General features: G+C 36.6%; 1 protein-coding gene across 1 annotated transcript in view; it reads left to right on the top strand.

Moving 5' to 3' along the window:
• Positions 1–3,259: 3,259 nt before the first annotated feature.
• TRAT1 (T cell receptor associated transmembrane adaptor 1) overlaps positions 3,260–19,047 on the top strand; it is a 36,550-nt gene continuing 20,762 nt past the window's right edge. The window contains exons 1-2 of the mRNA XM_067035362.1: positions 3,260–3,426; positions 13,996–14,106. Coding sequence (XP_066891463.1) covers positions 3,420–3,426; positions 13,996–14,106 — 118 coding nt within the window. The 5' untranslated portion in view covers positions 3,260–3,419. The remainder of the gene's footprint in view (positions 3,427–13,995; positions 14,107–19,047) is intronic.

Raw genomic sequence — 19,047 nt, 5'->3', positions numbered from 1 at the left:
CCATAAAAAAGAGGCTGGAAACTGGGCCTCTTTTTATACTCTGTGACCCATTTTTCTGAGTGTGGAAGCTCTGATGGTAGCTGCCATTTTGATATACTTTCTAGTTTCTTTTAGCAACAAAACGTCAATTTTGTTGGCCTTAAAATCCTCATTTCTTGACAGGTGCCCATCAAAACCACATACCTTTCCCTCAAATTTCCTACAACATTTCTAATTGCTTCAGTCTTCTCAGGACGTTTCTGTTTAGTGAGCTATATTCTAAACTTCATTACGATGACCCCTCTCATGACAAAGCACTACAGAAGCCTCATGTTTATTTATTATTTGAATATGACTCATGAAGGCATCATTCAAATCTCTGAATGCACTCACTAATATATTCCATAACAAACATATATCCGTAGGTGTTTTTATATTCTGATAACGTCTTCATGTGCTCAGCCATCTATACTTAATGAAAAGCTATCACTTTTTCCCCTGGCAAATTTCAAACATCTGTGGAGCTATCTAATGCACAGACATGAACTTTCTCTGTGACCTTGGACAATCTTGTTCTATCTCCTGAGTGTATAGATCTATGGCATGGGGAACACCGTATTGCAGATCACTTTTCAAGAACATTATAATAATTAGAAACTGTGAAGAGGTTCGGATTTATCAACCTAAGTTTGACTATTTTAGAGATACCAATCATGCACATTATGTGTAATCATGTACATTAACCCTTCTAAGCCATTAGGTAATTACTCAACATGTACCACAGACTGCCTTATTGAACCAAAGTGGGGGGTTATACCCTTCCTCGGTCCCTGCCTGTCTCCTCTGCTCTTGTCTTCCCCAGCTCTCTGCAGGCTTGTGTGTGTGAGGCTGCAGACTTGAGACAGGCAAACCTTAGCCATCCTCAGGCATTGTCCCACTAGTGGGCTTTGTTTGCCTCTCTCCCTGTTGGGCCGTCCTGAGAGTTACACTTCTTGAGCTAAACCACAGAATTCCTACATTTTTACCTGAGTCATTATTGCTGAGTCTGACCTTCTCTGCTTCCAAAGCCAACTACTGAACACCCTTATTGTTTCTCGAATTGTGCTTTATGAATGAGCCAAGATGAGGGCATCCTCATACCTTCCTTTCCCATCCTCTGCACTGTTCTCATTCTAACAAGGGGATGCCTGCACCTCAGTTTCCAGTCTTGAGACTCTTTCTCTCTCCCATGTCCTCTGCATGCCCCAGTTGATAAAAACGGGAATCTACTTTGTCCCTGTGCTGAGGTCCTCCTTGGGTAATCTATGCAGATCCCTTTTGAGCCTGGGGCTTCTACCCTTCTTGCCAGTCATCCTGTTTTAGGGCCAAAGGGTAACCCCTCATGGCTACCACACAGCTGGTCCCTCTCCTCTTGAACTGATGTGTCAAGTGTCCAAACCTCCCTGGAAGTCTGGGAGTCAGCTCTTTGACAGTCTCCATTCTTGAGTTCTGTCTAATTCTTGGACGGATCCTTTTGATTCTCTGTTGTGTTCTGGTCTCTAAATGAACCTGAGATTTCTGTTCCCTTGAGCTCTTGGTCTGTGGGTATCCAGGCCTGCTTCATACAACCTGCCACCCTGCTAATGGATGGAAGCTGAACAAAAAGTTCTCTGAACAAACAGGTTTAGAAAAAGCTCTGGTAAGAAAGTTTCTTAGGTTTCCTTTTTTGTAGGACTTATCTAAGCCTTTAATATACTAATATGCATCCATAGAGGTGAAAATAATATACAACTTTTCCAAATATATTTGCTGAAGGAGTATTTTTTTTCCAAGAGTTTCTTAAAGACCTAGAACAAAATGTGTTCTAGGAAACATATTTTGAAATTGCTTTTTTTGAAGATTAGACTAGGGAATCCCATGGTCTCTTTCAGTTTTATAGATTCTGATTCAATGATTCACAAGAACTATTTGGGGGGAAAGTGATCAAAGTGGAAAAATCTGTTAGTGTTTAGTTTAACTCTGTCCAAGGAATAGAGAAGCACTGTATTTTATTTACTAGGGAGTTGTTTTCTATGATGGAACAGGGAGAAAGCAGAAAACTAACATTCTTTTATTTACTCAATCACTGTAAGAATATTTATTGAGACTCACAATGTGCCAGGCATTATTCTAGACACTGGAGTGTTAATGATGGATAAGATCAGTGCTCTCCCTGTCCTCAGGAAATCTTAGAGAAATCAGCTAGAGCAAGCCATCTAGTATCTTTGCCCTGAGTCTGTGCATCAAAAGTCTCATTTTTAAGTTTCCTTTAGAGTTTGAGTTCTTAAAGTTTTGAGTACATCTCTTTTTGTAATAAACTGGATTCAGACTTGTCATTCTTCTATAATTAAAGAAAATTGGTGAAGTTACATAAGTAAATATTCAAAAGCACATAGTATGTAACAGGTATACATACACAGAAATACATACAAACTGTATACACAGATATGACCAAGACAATTTTTTTATCTGACTGAAGCTAGAAATAAAATGCTACTATTGACATATATATATATATATATATATATATGTGAGTTTCTCAGAAAATTGTCCAGAATACCTATATTAAAATAAGCAAGTGTAATTGTGAAAATACAGATTTCCACTCCAGATATTCTAATTCAGTAGGGCTCAGGAATATGCATGTTAAACTAATGCCAAATAACATACTTATGCACACTAACATTTAAGAACTTCTGATATTGAGACTCAGGGGTGGGAGAGAGCTGGAGCTTGTCACCATGTGACCCTAGATTGGACAGACGGATTCACACCGGCTGGAGCAAGAATTGGTGGGGAAAAAGGCAGGCACCCAATCTCCTCGTGGGATAATGTAGAGAAGGTACCTGATAGACAGTAAGTGTTCAAAAAGTGTTAATTCTCTTTCCTCTGACATGCCTCAAAGAAAACACAATCAACAGCTGAGCATGCCTGGGGGCTTCTTACTGTTTCCTCCTCAGTTTAGTATATTTTATTTTGTTTTCATGTGACCTCACTTGGGAGGAGATCCCCAGATTCTCTCCAGAGAGATGGGAAATCCCTCCTAGTCTAATTTATACCTTGACTTTATTATATGTTTTAAAATTAGATTTAGATACTGATAAAAATTCAAATAGCAGAGTACAGAGGCCTGTGGGATTTTTCTTCTCACGTTTCACAAAAAATTTAACAGCTTACTGGTTTCAGATCAAAACTCTAGAAGCCTCTGTCACCACATTTCCTGTTTGTAACTGAACAAAGTACACACAAAAGATTTTAAGAAACAGAAGACAGAAAAAACTGAGGTACAGATAAGACAAGGTTTACTGCCACATTGCTTCTAACATAATAGAGCAACATTACTTAGAAAAAAAGTTTGTGGGAGCATTTTTAATCCATCCATTTGCCTATGGCTACATAAGGATTTTTCTGAGAAAAGAAGCATGCCAGGTAAGTGGCATTTTAAATTCTTTTGTTCAATTCCTATGCCAAAGAATTTACATAATAATTTCCACGCCTCTAGCAAAAAGACACTTAAGGTTTGGAAAGTAAATTCGTTTACAGAATTATTTTTTAAATGTGGGATAACTTTTACCACAATTAGAACATATTTTGAAATATATTAATACGCATAAATTGACTACTGTCTCTTAAAAAGTTGGACAGTGTTTTATAATATAAAGCTAGCTGTAGCTATTCAGTAAGTGTTCCTTGATAACCACGCCATTTAAAGTAGTTATTTTTAAAGGAACTTTCATTGACCATGCATATTCCTCTTTAATTTAGTTTACTTCTAAAGCAGGTTAGGAGTAACAACATTCTGGGATTAACATGTACACACTGCTATATTTAAAATGGATAACCAACAAGGACCTACTGTATAGCACAGGGGACTCTGCTCAATATTATAATAACAACCTAATCAGGAAAAGATTTTGAAAAAGAATAGAGACATATATACCTGATTCACCTCGTTGTACACCTGAAATGAACACAACATTGTTAATCAACTATACTCCAATATAAAAAAGTTAAAAAAATAAAGCCCGTTAGGAGTAACAACGTTCTAATTCCTTGGATTTTAGGCACTATATTATCTTCCCAGAAATCAATTCAATCATCAACTTTCAGAGAGATGAAAATTTGCAAAGACCAGGGAAAATCCCATCACCTGTGGAATGGACTAGGAGAGTTGAATCCACATTGATTAGCCGAATGTCTGTTCCACATTGACTATCATCTATCATTCCTCCTTTATTCTTTTATGTAGTTTTAACTTCCTTAATAAGCATCTTTCTGTAATAAGAGAAGAGATGCTTATTATATAAAGTGGGAGAACTGTGAAATATATATGAAAAAACTTTACATAGTTTTCACCACCTTAGAAAAATAAGATATGATGTTGTATTTCCTCCCAACTTTTGCTTCTATATATCTTCATGGTTTGCTTTTCATAACTGAAATAATAATGTAAATAAAATAATATGTTCAGCTTTTTCACTAACATTATAACCATCTCCATCTTTATGATAACTTCTGCTTAGTTGTTTTACATGAATTCACAAAGTGACATCTTTTGTGTTATAGTTTACTTAGTTGTTTATTATTAGACATTAATGTTGTATAGTCTTTTTATATTTTAAATGACAGAAAGATGAACAACTCTATAGCTTTTTCTATATTAAGGGTTATTTTCTTAGGAAAGATTTCTAGACATGGAATTACTAAATAAGAAGTTATGAATATTTTAAGTCTCATTCTTGCCAAATTTCTTTTCTAAGGCTGATACTAATTCACTCTCATCCTAGAGTGTTTCTCCTTAACAAGCTGGTCTCATTTTTAAAAATCTCTACTAATTTGATAAGCACAACATGCTAACCCATTGTTTAATATGTTTTACTTTGATTATAATGAGGATGAAAATCTTGTGTGTGTGTGTGTGTGTGTGTGTGTGTGGTACACGGGCCTCTCACTGCTGTGGCCTCTCCTGTTGCGGAGCACAGGCTCCGGACGCGCAGGCTCAGCGGCCATGGCTCACGGGCCCAGCCGCTCCGCGGCATGTGGGATCCTCCCGGACCGGGGCACGAACCCGTGTCCCCTGCATCAGCAGGCAGACTCTCAACCACTGCGCCACCAGGGAAGCCCGAGGATGAAAATTTTTGCATGGGTTTTTAAACTGTTTATAATTCTGTCATTTGTGAATTGTCTAATTACATTTTTGCTTATAATTGTGCTAATAGTATTTTTAATATCAATATGTATAAGCCATTTATAAAGATAATAGATATTTTAATTCCTGTGAATTTGTTTCCTAGTGTTTTGTTCCATGGATTTTAAAACTGATTGATTGGATTAATCACACAGGGAACATAAACTGATGTATGATTTTCACAATTCTCTTTATCTTTTCCAGGTACATATATTAGCAAAGAAAAAAAAACAATTGTTCCCATTTTGCTAGTGCCCTGCAAGAAATGGACTTATCAATACTATGAACAATTGCTATGAGCTGACAGTCATGGGGAACTTGCAAGGGTGGGAAGGCCGAAGGCAGCGAATATGATGTTCAACTATTTCTCATTAATTAATTTTAAATTTGGAAGGGATGATAAAATTTCCTTCACAGTATTTCATAGTTTATGTTTAGATCCCTTCAGGTGTTATACAGGAGTTCCTCCATTGTCAGTTAAGACCTACTTATCTCTTCCGCAGAAGAGATAAAATGTATACAGTATTTGCCATTAAAGCCTCATAGATCTTAAAAGCCAAGAAACAAAACCAAAAACCGAAAATCCTTAATGTGAAAGGAGAGACTCAGATTATAATATTTTTTACATTAGATAGGTGAAGTAAAAAAGAAAATAAGTGTGAACACAATGGAAAAGTGAGATTAGTCCTAGTTGAGTAAAACAATGTACGAAAAGAAAAACCCAAGTCTTTCCTTTTCTCCTACCTATATGCCTTGTAGTCACTGCATCAATAAATGTACCAGCATCATACTTTCTACTGTGTTTCTGCATTCACATAAAATCAATATTAGCTAAATCAAAGGCAAAAACAACTCCTTTGGGCTACCATTAATTTAGTTTAAACAATGATTCACAATTTAGTTACACATCGCTGTTTTTCAAAAAAAGGATTTTCATTGTCTTTTCTCACTTTTCTCTTCCCATGAGCTTCAATCACCTTTTGAGAACAATGAAAGCCTGTCTTTTAGAGACTAGATAGGACTGATTTATGAACCATCTTTTAAACTCAGATGTTCTTTAAATTAAAAATAGGTCAAAGACAGTGTTTCATCATTTAACTTAGGTAACATTTGACAGGCGATTTCAAGAAAACTTGACCCAGGAATGATTGCCACTTAAAGGTCACAGCTGTAAGAAATAAATATCCACAAATTGCTAGTTAATAATACATAAATAAATATTGGACTCTTTTCCAGGCATTTTTTTTCATTTAATTTATTCAGTATTCCTGAATTTAAAAGAAGAGAGAACAAATTAACAGGCCTTCTTAAAACATTGAAGAAACATAGCAGTTACAGTATTTTGTTGGATGAAAGTTGCCACACACCCATGCCATCTTCAGAGGCTCTTACCAAGGTGCTTCTCCAATAGGAAACAATAAGTACACATACAAAATGGAGCAGCTACATACAGATAAAGAGTGGTTTGTCTACAGCAGGGATTTTGGCAGCACTTCAATCCCAGTAGGATTTCCCAAGTTTACCAATTCCAAGTTTAATTATGAAAGAGACAGAGTCTAGTACTCGAGGAATCATAACATACTGTCTTAAAATCTACCCTCCATCTTACTCCTGTGTGTTCACTTTCCTCTATTAAATTCCTCAAGTATTGGTTAAGTGGAATCGTGATGTACTAGAAAGAGGGGACCTTCATGTCACACAGGTGGGGATCTGAACTCCAGTTCTACAGCTGGCTTAGTGTGAGGGTCAGTGTTTTGCAAAAAGTCACACAGCTAGTTAAGTGACTACACTCCTCTTTCCCTATACTGTTTGAAAACAGATGTTCCTAAGCTTCTACTACTGGCACAGGAGCTGTGCTCAGCCACTTTCCACCCTATCCCCACAGCAGTTACTCTTTCCAACTGAGCCCAGAGAACCAAGGGGCACAGGAATTGAAATTCATTTACAATTCCTGTTTTCATCTCTCATTTCTTCATCCATATGATCTCTTTCAACATCATAACCTTGTCAGGGTAACAAAGAGCAGACATGTATCACTATCTTTCTTATACAGATATGATAAACCAAGATATCATTCACTTCTCAAATAACCTTCTATTCATAATAGACACTCATTTAAATTTGGCAGTTTTCAAATTTTGCATTAAAAACAGTATCTTATTTACTTGAAAGCCTGGGACTAGATTTGAGAATCTCTTCCAGTGATTAGTCCACGACTCTAATGCCTTTTACTGATGGGATGATGGGGATGGATAGTGGTGGCAGAGGTTGTGTGGACAGTGACAACATGCCACATCAAAGAGTCATCAAGAATGTGCCTAGTTCAACTTTTATGTTGAACTTTCTAGGGCGCCTAAAATAAATATACACATTCATGGAATGCAAAGAAGAGATGGTCACTGCTCTGAGAGAGTTTACAAGCCAAGAAAGAGAAACCATCAAGGGAAGCCGTATCCTATATACTATAAACTCACACACTTGTCTCAGTTACAGATCCTCTGAAGGAGAAACAATTAAGGAATTATATGTATTGCTTTTCTATTGTTAATTGATTAAGTAAAGGTTCCTGTTATGAATCAAACCTGACAGCAGAAAGACATTACATTTGCTTAGCTGGGTTTCCTTCCAGAGTACATGTAATTGTGAATTCCAAAGACAGCGCCTGCCAAGAACTTTTGGCTTTAAATGAGTCAGAGGTCTTATAATTAAACCTACTACTATTAGCCCCTGATAGCTGAAAGCTGTTTAGAAACTTAAATCATGGTTTTCCTAGCTGTCATTACCTCACTAACAACTTCCCGATGCTTTTGGTTTTTTAACAGTATAAATAATTAAATTAAAATTGTGTAGGAGTTCTTTTTAAATTGATAAAAGCTATGTAAATGAAAGTAATTGCAATTAATGAATAATGATACTAAAGATTGCATTTGTCGGGCAAGAATTTTTAGATACTTTGCACATGCACTATTATAAGAGGGACTGTCTGTATTGAATAGATACCCACATGGGGCTAGAGTACTTTCCATACTACATATGGAAAGTAACTGGGTAAGGGGAGGTACAAAGTATGTGTGTGAGTGTGTGTATGTGAACATTTACACAAATCTACCATTCAAGTTGAAAGTCTCCATCATTTAGTTATTCAATATCTTCTTATCTCTGTGTGTTTTGTTTCATTTATCAAAATGAAACAAAATGGGGGCATTTATTGTTGTCAATCAACAAATTATGAAAGATACCAAGAATGTGATGAAATAAAAAGCTTCTAAATGAAAATCTTCCTATTTGTAATTCAGATCACATTACAAAAGAAAAATATCTTGGAAAGCAGAAGGGTTAGAAAGGAATCATAGACTCCTAAAAAGAGAGGAAAACTGGAGACCATGCTAAACCAACCCCCCACGTTAGAATTTAGCCTGTGTTTTAAAAGGTCTCCAATTGATTATGTAAAACAAATTTACTGTTACAGCAAAGAAAAAACCCAGCCCTAAAGGAATGTGCAGTGTGGTCCATGTTCTTACCTTGGAGTTGCTGACATATTTCATGAAAATTATTAGGACTTTCCTAAAGCCTTTAGTGTAAGTGTAGTCTTGTGCTATTGGTTTGGTTATTTCTTTGTAGCTGAGAGGAAATTTATCTTCTTGTAGCAATTAATGGACTAATACAACTTTTCAGTGCACCCTTTAATTAAAAAGGAGAAAGGAAAATTTCTAATTGAAATATAATTTTTGTGAATGATAGGATAATTTCTAGCTAGAATTAGTGTAATTTTTAAAATGAAATTAGGGCTTTCTGCTTACTGCCTTAAAGTACACCTTTTAATTTTTTAATATTTATTTATTTATTTATTTGGCCTTGTCAGGTCTTAGTTGTGGCATGCGGGATCTTCACTGTGACACGAGAGATCTTTCATTGTAGCATGCGGGCTTCTCTCTAGTTGTGGTGCAAGGGCTCTAGAGTGCACAGGCTCAGTAGTTGCGGTGCACAGGCTTAGTTGTCCCACGGCATGTGGGATCTTAGTTCCTTGACCAGGGATTGAACCAGCGTCCCCTGCATTGGAAGGTGGATTCTTAACCACTGGACCACCAGGAAAGCCCTGAAGTATACCTTTTTATACTGTGCTATATTTTATTTACCCAATCACAGTATATACTAAATACTAGATGCTGTGAGAAATGGAAAAAAACTAAGTACAAAGGAGACTGATTTTATTAGTTCTCCCAAGGGTAATAAATTCTAGAGATTTGTTATAATTTTCTATGTATTTATTTGCTCTCTTACCCTTCCCCCAGAAAGAGTGGTATTAGAAGTACACAGAACAGTATAAAGGACAACCAAATAAATCAACACAAAGAGAAAATAAGGAGCAAGGTGTACGATTAGTTCACAAATATGAGCAGCATATAATTCCTAGAGATTTAGTTAAGATAGAGTGTGTGTCAGATGATACACAAGGCCAGACAGATGACCAGTGACAATATTCACATGGATTATAAGAGAAAAATGTACCTGTTCTTGAGGAGATCCTCAGCTTCTTATACCTGATACCAAGTGATGTATTAAGCAATATCTTCTAGTCCATAGCATCTCTATAATTAATAAATTCAACAGCAAGTTTTGTACAGTTGGTTCTTTTTCTTAAATTGAGTTTTATTTTGCTCTGATAACAGAGACAGAAAACGTAGAAATGGAAGAGAACAAAAAGAGCAACAGAGAGTTAATTTTTATTTTCTGACTACAACCTGAAGTTTAGTTCTCTGTTGCTTTTTTAGGCAGGTCATCAGCTGAGATGGAAGCAAGTTTGATATTCTCTTAAGAAATCTTGGGAACATAACTGGCTCATGTCCCAGTATAGAAATCATCGAAGCCACCATTTAGAGGTTGATGCAGGGAAAACCTACAGGGAGGGTCAAAAATCTCCTTCCAAAATCAGTTTTGCACCCTTTAAGCATGTGTATAAATGAATGAACAAATTCCTAAAATATGTCATGGGGATTTGATGCAATAATTCTAGACTGGACTATTTCTAAAGCAAGGTTAGACTTCACCTAATTTGGCTAAAGGTAAGTTATCAAAACATACATCAAATTCTTAATTTTAAGGATTGCAGCTTTTTGGTCAATGTGTTGTGTTCTTAGATAAGTTATACTATACTACTTTATATTATGGTATATAATTTCTACGCTGAAAATAAAAAGAAATAATAAAGAACACCTGCCAAAAACAATAATTTGAGCTTAAGTGCAGTAGTTAATCTTCAGTCATTCTCTCTCTGACAATGGCTAGACAAAACAACAATTTCATGAGGTTACCCTTGGTTTACGCAGGTAGAACCATGTTGTCAGCATATAGGAAAACATCCATTTTTCTGTTCTCATAGTAGGAGAGTGTGCATTTAATATGTAAAAACAAACATATTAGGTCTTTAAGGTAAAGGTTGAAGAAAAGAGAATGGAAGCACATCCTCATTTCATGCTTCTCAAAATTATTATGTGGTCTGTGAAGAGATTGTTTCTACTCACTCTGACTCTTATGTTTTATGCAAGCATATATGTCCTAGAGTTGCAATAGAGTTCACAGCTAAGCTCAGCTAGTGGTATTTTCTAAATTTCTTTTTCTGGAGATTTTAATGAGACTAATCAAACTTCTCAAAGACTGATTTCTAAACAAGAAAATAAAATTTTACCTTTATAGTTGTTACCACCCCTATAAATCTAATCAGCTAGCTAGCTGTTAGCTCCAACTGCCTTGTACCAAGTTTCCTAGGAAACAAATAATAATCATTAGATTTTTTTGGCAATATAGATTCTGGGCAGAGAGAATTAGGTTGTGGTTGATGAGTAGTTTCACCAAAGCTACAGCATTAACCAAGGTGGTGTTCATGGTGATTGTCTCTTGATAGTAGGATTAGAGTTGATTCTTATTTTTTTGTTTTGCTTATCTGAGTTTACTAATTGTTTTTAACTTTGAACATGCATGATGTGTATAAGAAGTCTGGCCTCTTTGTAGCAATTAAAGTTCACTTATTTCAGTGTCACCAAACACTGACTGTAGAGGGTGAGTGATAAGAGTCTACATTTGGCCGAGTGAATAACCTAAAATGGTAGTTGTAACATACCACAATAGAAAATATAGTGTGTGCACTCAAATTGCTTTAAAATGTGAATGAACTTAGAACTGTATCTAGACTGTGGGTCCTTAAGGGGCATACACAAGGAAAAGAAAAGAAGAAAACTCTTTAATAATAGAATCATTAATTTAATCATTACTTTAATAACAGAAATCAGAAATTAATAACCTTACATTGTGACAGCAAAGAGGGAAACTGAGACCCATGTGGCAAGTGAGACAGCTTGCTGGCCCGATTGTTCACCATGATAGTTAAATCAACCACCTGAAAGGGGTTATTATCAACAGGAGGTGGGGAACAATCGAGCTCTGAGTTTGCCTTAAAAATTTGCTTTAACCCAGCAATTTTACTCCCAGGAACCTTTCTCCAGATAAGTCCACATACATGGAAAATGTCTATCCAATGGAGTTTCTTGCGTTATTGTTTGTAAGAAAAATGTTTTAAAAATCAGAATGTCCATCTTAGAGAATTGGGTATATCAATTATATTACAGTAACACTATGAAATTCTATGCAACCACTAAAAATAACGTACTAACATGGTAAAAATCCCCCAAACACAGTGGTAAGTTTTTTTAAAAAGGCTAATAAGTGTAATATTAGTGTCCCATTTATGTTTTTATAGAAGACCTTAAATGTTATTCTATATTTGATGGTTGGAATTTTTAAAATTTACACTCAGCAGGCACTTGTTTTTGAAATAAACAATTAGACATAGAAATCAAATATAAAAATATATGCAGTATCATATAACTAGAATTTTTAATATATTTTAAATATTATTATATTATAGAATTCTGTAAGTGTTTATGGGATTATGTTCATGATGAATAAATTAGGTGCCTCCAAATGTTAGTGTTTTTAACCAAATTAATTGGTAGCTCTATTGCAGAAGATAAAAGACTACTCAAGTCTTCTCAGTTTTCTTATACTTTATGAAATATAAAAATTCCCTTAAAGAAAATAAAACCACTCATTTCACTAACATTATCAGTTAACTTTTCCCATTTATTAATTCTTGAAAAATTTTTATAAATCCTGTAGTATATGTCTGGCACAGCAGAGTAGAAGGCAGAAATGGTCCTATTCTCTGTGGAGCATATAGTATTTTGAACATCTAACTACATGGTACAAAATTAAGAAGGTAGCAGGCATTAGTAGACAGAGTTTCTGGTGTTAAAAGAGACACAAACTAGTTCAAACAAAAGCAATGTACAGATGAATAAGTGATATGCAAATTATATGCATATATGTATATGTACATCTATATCATAAATATATATTTTATATATTTAATCACCACTATGCCTAACTATGCTCATTTAAAAATAAATGATGCCAATAAATAAATAAAGCAACTCAAATACATAGAGGGCAGTTCAACAACTACTACAATGTCAATAATTCAAAGAAAATTAACAAGTCAAATGTCAAATCTGAGATTCAGAAAATAAGTAAAATAGAGCAACACAAAGAACAGCTGGATTTAGGGAGTCTTTATTTGATGGTTTAAAGACAGGCTAGGGAAGTAAAACAAATTTCCCTCCTATTAAGATTTTTGCCTCTTCTGCTTATTGTGTTTAACGTATTTGGATTTCTCTGAAAGGGCTTAAAATGTTCTAGGCAGTCACAGAGAGAGAGTTGGGACTATGAAGGAACATAATCTCTATCACAGCTATTTTCACATTGCATTTCTAATTATGTGCTCACACATTCACATCCCCAACTAAACAGAGTTCCTTGAGGGCAAAGATTCTGTTTTCTTTACCTTTGATTCCCGAATATAGGGCATAGTTCCTGGCACAGAAGACATACTGACTGAATACATAAATATATAGTATTATAGAATCACAAGTTATTTTTCTGGGGTCAGTATTCACATGGGTACATGACTATTAAGATAATTAGCCGAATTTTATATATGTATGTAACTATATCTCATATTTTATAATATATTTACAAATATATTTGTAATTAGTCTAATTATCTTAGTAGTCTCTCATATATGTGTAAAGATTGCCATAGATAATCAAGGGCAACTGACAGGCAATATCCCACAAAACCCCCTTTACAGCTTAGGAATGAAAACAGAGGCCTTCGCAGAGGGGAAGAGCAAAATCAACCCTCCATTATCTGCTCATGGAGCTCTAAATAGTAGGAGAAAACTCCTTATCGCCAGTCTTGACCAAACTGGGTTACTATTATTCCAGTATTATTGTTTTATCCCAACACACAGTGTCCTACAGTACTGGGATTAGTAGAAGGTGATAAGTGATTCTCCATAATAATGAAAGCATGTATTCAATATGACTACAAAGGATTAAAGAAAGGGGAAAAGTATAGCCTATTATGACTCTGCAAAATTTTGAAGTTCTTAATTTTGAACCAAAGTTTTTATAACCTGTCACTATTTGTCAAATCTTAGTAGCTAGACTAAAAATGTCTTCCATTTCATCTTTACTGAGAATGTGGGACACTTGCTTCCTTTTAGCCAGGAGGGAATTTGAATACCCATCTTGAAATCTGTAAAAAGCCTTTGGCTGTCAATGTTAACTAATTTCTTGACAGAGATTTGTCCTTTGTTGTGAATAAACACAGTGGTTTTAATTGTGGGAATAACTAGTTCAAAACAAATGAGTAAGCAGCTACTATATTAAGCGTGTGTTTGCTTCTGTTCACAGAAAACTCTGAATGCCAGTTTTATGTCTGGGCAATTCTAGCCTTCTTGGGTTTAGCTCTGACTATATCGCTTATCTTCAACATTTCCCACTATGTGGAAAAGCAGCGACAAGGTAAGACATTTTCAGAAATAGCCATATGAAACCTGCTTGAGTGGAGACTGAGTCACTGGAAAACCTACAGAATAAGACGATTTTATGGAATGTTATTCAATAAGATATTTTTATCTGGAGAAAATCTATTCGGTACATTTTTTTCACGCTGAGGCTTCTCTTAAATTAAACATGTAATCATGTTAGAAATGTAAACAGACTCCCAATTTTAGCTTTATCTGTACTAGAGGGTATAGCGTAGGAAGGGATTATCCTGGGAAAATGTATTTTTCCATCTTCCTCCTCCAGTTGAACAACTCATGAAATTGTAGCCTATTCTGGAGCATCTGTAAAGGTTCTTTCTGGTGTGTGATGAGAAGAGTGAAGACTAGGTCCTTAAGGTTCCACTCAAGTCTATTCAAACTTCTCAGCATCAGTCAGGGCCTCTTGAGTGCATCAGACTTGGTTGGGATCAGAAGGGAACTGGAAAAGCAATAGACCGAACCACGGGCTTTTTATCAAACACTCGCAGGGTCTAGGATCTGCCACCGACAGCTTTTCTTTCCATTAAGCTGGGCAAAAGTTTTAACCACGTGGCTTTCACCCTCTTGTGCCATGATTGAATTAGTGTGGTGCCCATCAAGTGGCACAATATTTGCACACTGCAGGCACTCAACATAGGTATGTATGCCGAATACAATGATGGGTGAATGGAGGAATGAAAGTTCAGCTATTTCTTGGAGTGCTCTTAATATTCTAGAACCAAAAACCTCTTGGGGGCAGGACATTTAAGTGGTAAACAAAGAGAAAAGAAAAGGTAGATACATTTTCTTTAAACAAATGAAAATAAACGAAGTTAACAAAACTAAGTTAGGTACATGTGCCCAAGAAAAGGTACATGAAGCTAAATTAGCACAATGGTCAGATTCCAGAGAGAGTCCTTGATCGGCTTAAGAGTGTCTTAAGTGTTGAGAACGCTAATGTAAGGTATGAAGAAGGCATTATTGTCATACAGATTTGAAAAAAAAAAAAAAGATGAGAGGTACTAGCAAATGAAGTGACATGGCTGAGGTCTCACATCTGTTCAATACCAAAATCAAGGATAAATGCTCAGTTTTTCTAATTATCTGTTTAAAACAGTTTGCACCAGCACATGCTACTTTTACACTGTTGACCAAATGTCCTCAGCCAGAAACCCAACACTCTTTTAGGCTCTCTATTATATCATTTCTATGCTGAAGATGCAATTCCAGTAAGCAACACATTTTCATTAGCAATGATTTCAGTAGTTATTTTTTATTTTCAAATATTTCTCAGACTAACAAACTTTATATGTCACTGCAAGATGACCCATCAGACATCTTCTAAAAAGTTTCCTTCCTTTATAGAAAGAAGAGAGCTAAGAGTAGCACTTTTCTTTGTATAATAGTTAAGATGACATTTCAATTTTTTTATTAAAATATTTTATGAATGCAGATAATATTGTCACCTGAATTAGTAAAAGGTGAATTGAGAGCTGTAAGAGATGAAATAATTTAAGGTGGGAACCAGGACAAGAATAATTATCTGAGCAAGTACTGCACTCTTCCTTGATTCTGGCTGAAATCCTCTGGAGATTTGTATGGGGCCAGAGAACAAGTGGTTTTATGTGTTTAACATAAACCCAAATGTTTAACTTAAATTTTATTTAGCAAATTTGACCTATTTACTTTCAACCTAAATAACCCTTTTTTTCAGCCCTATGATTGCATTGAATTGTGGTCAGTATGTATGTTTAGAATCACTTTTTATCAATGTGATCAAGATCAGGGCTGGTCTAATTTTACTGACTTATTACTTCTGCCCAGAACTACTTGGCTGTAACAGTCTATTACAACACAAGGTGAATAGGTTTTCCAATTCTCATTTTTGGTTGTTTGTGTATTGGAATTTATTTACCCATATTCATACCGTTTTGCTACCATACAAACTTTTGGGGGAAGATTTGCTTGTGATGATTAGTTGACCACTGTTAAAAGACAGTTGCCTAACTAAAAAAAAAGCAGGCTTTTGTTTTTCTTTTTCTTTACAAAGACAGATTTTTTTTTTCTTCTGTCTAATTGTACAAACCCAAGCATGCTATATGTGACTCTATTGACTAAAATCAACAGAGTGGGAAAGAAGCTTTAAAAAAACAGGAAATTGTGAATTACATTTATTGATGTACTTTAAAAAATCAATTTCAGTTCCCTCAATTGTTTTTAAAATCATGGCTTTTGAAGTCAAGCTGACCTGCATTAGAACTCTGTTTTCAATATCTACCTGGGAGAACTTGTCTGAGGAACGTAACTTCTCTGACTTTCAGATTCCTTATCTACAAAATGTGGAAAATACTAGCTAGACCATAGAGTTCTTGTGAGAAGTACGCAGATACCTTAGCACAGTGCTGAGGATTTAGTAGGTGGATCCTGGACAGGGTACAGCCCACGTCACTGTTCCTGGTGGCCCTGGTGCTTCCTTCTTTCGCTCCTTCCACAAATGTTTGTTAGAGGTTTACTATGGCTTCATTTAATTTTAATGTCTGTTATTTCAGTGAACATTAGTTTCTCTGGCTTTTTCACCCCCCGCACCGGCCGTAAACTCTCTAAGCCCTCTCCAGCTCTCACCCCATTTCCTGCCCCCATCTCTTTATTATTTAGCATGTCTGTACAATAACCTGAGTTTTAGTGATAACGGTTGTGCTCAAGTCACATACTGGTTCATCTTAGAGAGTTTTCTGTAGGCTTCCATGGAGTTGGTTCTAAATATTAGTCTGTCTCAAATTAATTTATCTGAGCAGTAAAGAGCTAAAGACTTCTCGAACACATACCTCTTCTGTTCCCTCACCGACTCCTTCATGGTAATCTTATGCCCTACAGATGCACATGAGCCCAGTGGATTGCCCTGCTGCAGAGCCCTGCCTCTCCCTTTCTAAGGATGGTGAAAAAGACAGAGATGCCAGTGGGAGGGGGAGAAAGACACCTAGAGAGAGGGGAGTGGAGACATGCCAGAGTGCTCCAGTCTCCACCACAGCCCTCTGATGCTTAGGCCCCTCACTGCTGCACTGCACCATCACTCCCACCAGCCAAAGACACTATGCCCTTACCCAGGTCTGAGCCAGGTCCAACAGACTCTGTCTGACTACTCCAGGCAGGATGAAGTGTCCAGCAGGGGAGTCACAAGTTTCAGCACTGGGTCAAGTACAGGGATGGAGTGCTATCTCATACCCTCATGTGCACCTTCCCATCCTTTTAGGACACCCTCTTTCCCCCACACCCCACCCCACCCCACCCCACCCCCAATCCCCTAGACCTGAAATCTGCTAGGAATTATGGTACCACGCACTTCCACAACCAGGACTTGGGTTGGGTCATGGGTAGGCTCACCCCCGAGCTCATGGATCCAGGAAAAAACAAACAATAAATGCTGGAGAGGGTGTGGAGAAAAGGGAACACTCTTGCACTGTTGGTAGAAATGTAAATTGATACAGCCACTATGGAGAACAGTATGGAGGTTCCTTAAAAAACTACAAATAGAACTACCATACGACCCAGCAATCCCACTAGTGGGTAATCCCACTACCCTGAGAAAACCATAATTCAAAAAGAGTTATGTACCACAATGTTCATTGCAGCTCTATTTACAATAGCCAGGACATGGAAGCAACCTAAGTGTCCATCAACAGATGAATGGATAAAGAAGATGTGGCACATATATACAATGGAATATTACTCAGGCATAAAAAGAAACGAAATTGAGTTATCTGTAGTGAGATGGATGGACCTGGAGTCTGTCATACAGAGTGAAGTAAGTCAGAAGGAGAAAAACAAATACTGGATGCTAACACATATATATGGAATCTAAGGAAAAAAATGTCATGAAGAGCCTAGGGGTAGGATGGGAATAAAACACAGACCTACTAGAGCATGGACTTGAGGATATGGGGAGGTGGAAGGGTAAGCTGTGATGAAGTGAGAGAGTGGCATGGACATATATACACTACCAAACGTAGGGTGGATAGCTAGTGGGAAGCAGCGGCATAGCACAGGGAGATCAGCTCGGTGGTTTGTGACCACCTAGAGGGGTGGGATAGGGAGGGTGGGAGGGAGGGAGATGCAAGAGGGAAGAGATATGGGAACATATGTATACGTATAACTGATTCACTTTGTTGTAAAGCAGAAACTAACACACCACTGTAAAGCAATTATACTCCAATAAAGATGTTAAAAAAAAAAAAAAAAAGACTGAGACTTTACTTGAGCTTTACTCCTTAGGCAGAGCACATTACCCTGGGTCTTGCACTTTATAGATGTGCACATTTAAGATTAGCCTTGGAACAGCGTTTGTTGTTGCCAAATAAGACCTTTTGTTCTTATCCCATCTCCCCTTTTTCTCTCTGCAGCCCATTCCCAACCACTCAAGTACTACTAATAACCCACCCTTTCTACGTCATATGAGCAAACAGCACTGTCTTTCTTTCCCACCCAGAGATTCCAAGTGGATTTGGGATTAGCTCTGCAAACTGTTTGACTCCTTTTCAGTCCTCCTGAAGACTCCTCACTGCTTTGTTTCTCCTGGACAGACAGACTAGAAGAGATTGCATCATATTAGCCAGTTTTTCTGCCCCTTGGTCTGTGTATACAATGCCCCTGCTTTTGGCCTTATGTATTTTTTTATTTCTACATCTTTGTGCTATTCTTTGTGGCTAAGAAACTTGCAAGACATGACTCCACCTTGGCAAACAGTCAGTGAGTAAGTTTTGCAGATGTATTAAATAGCTTATAAAAGAAAATCTCTATTCCAGCAACAATGCAGTAACTACACATTCAATCAGATAGACAAGATAAGCCTCTCCTTGATGTTTTCTGTAGCAGGGCTAGATAGAAGCTTTGAAATAGAGTCCTCCTTCCTCCAAAATAAATCTTTCATTTTCATGTGATTCTT

Source organism: Kogia breviceps, chromosome 5, assembly GCF_026419965.1.
Source record: "Kogia breviceps isolate mKogBre1 chromosome 5, mKogBre1 haplotype 1, whole genome shotgun sequence".
Classification (NCBI taxonomy): domain Eukaryota; kingdom Metazoa; phylum Chordata; class Mammalia; order Artiodactyla; family Physeteridae; genus Kogia; species Kogia breviceps.
Note: the sequence above shows the minus strand (reverse complement) of the source record. Positions and strands in the feature narration are given on the sequence as shown.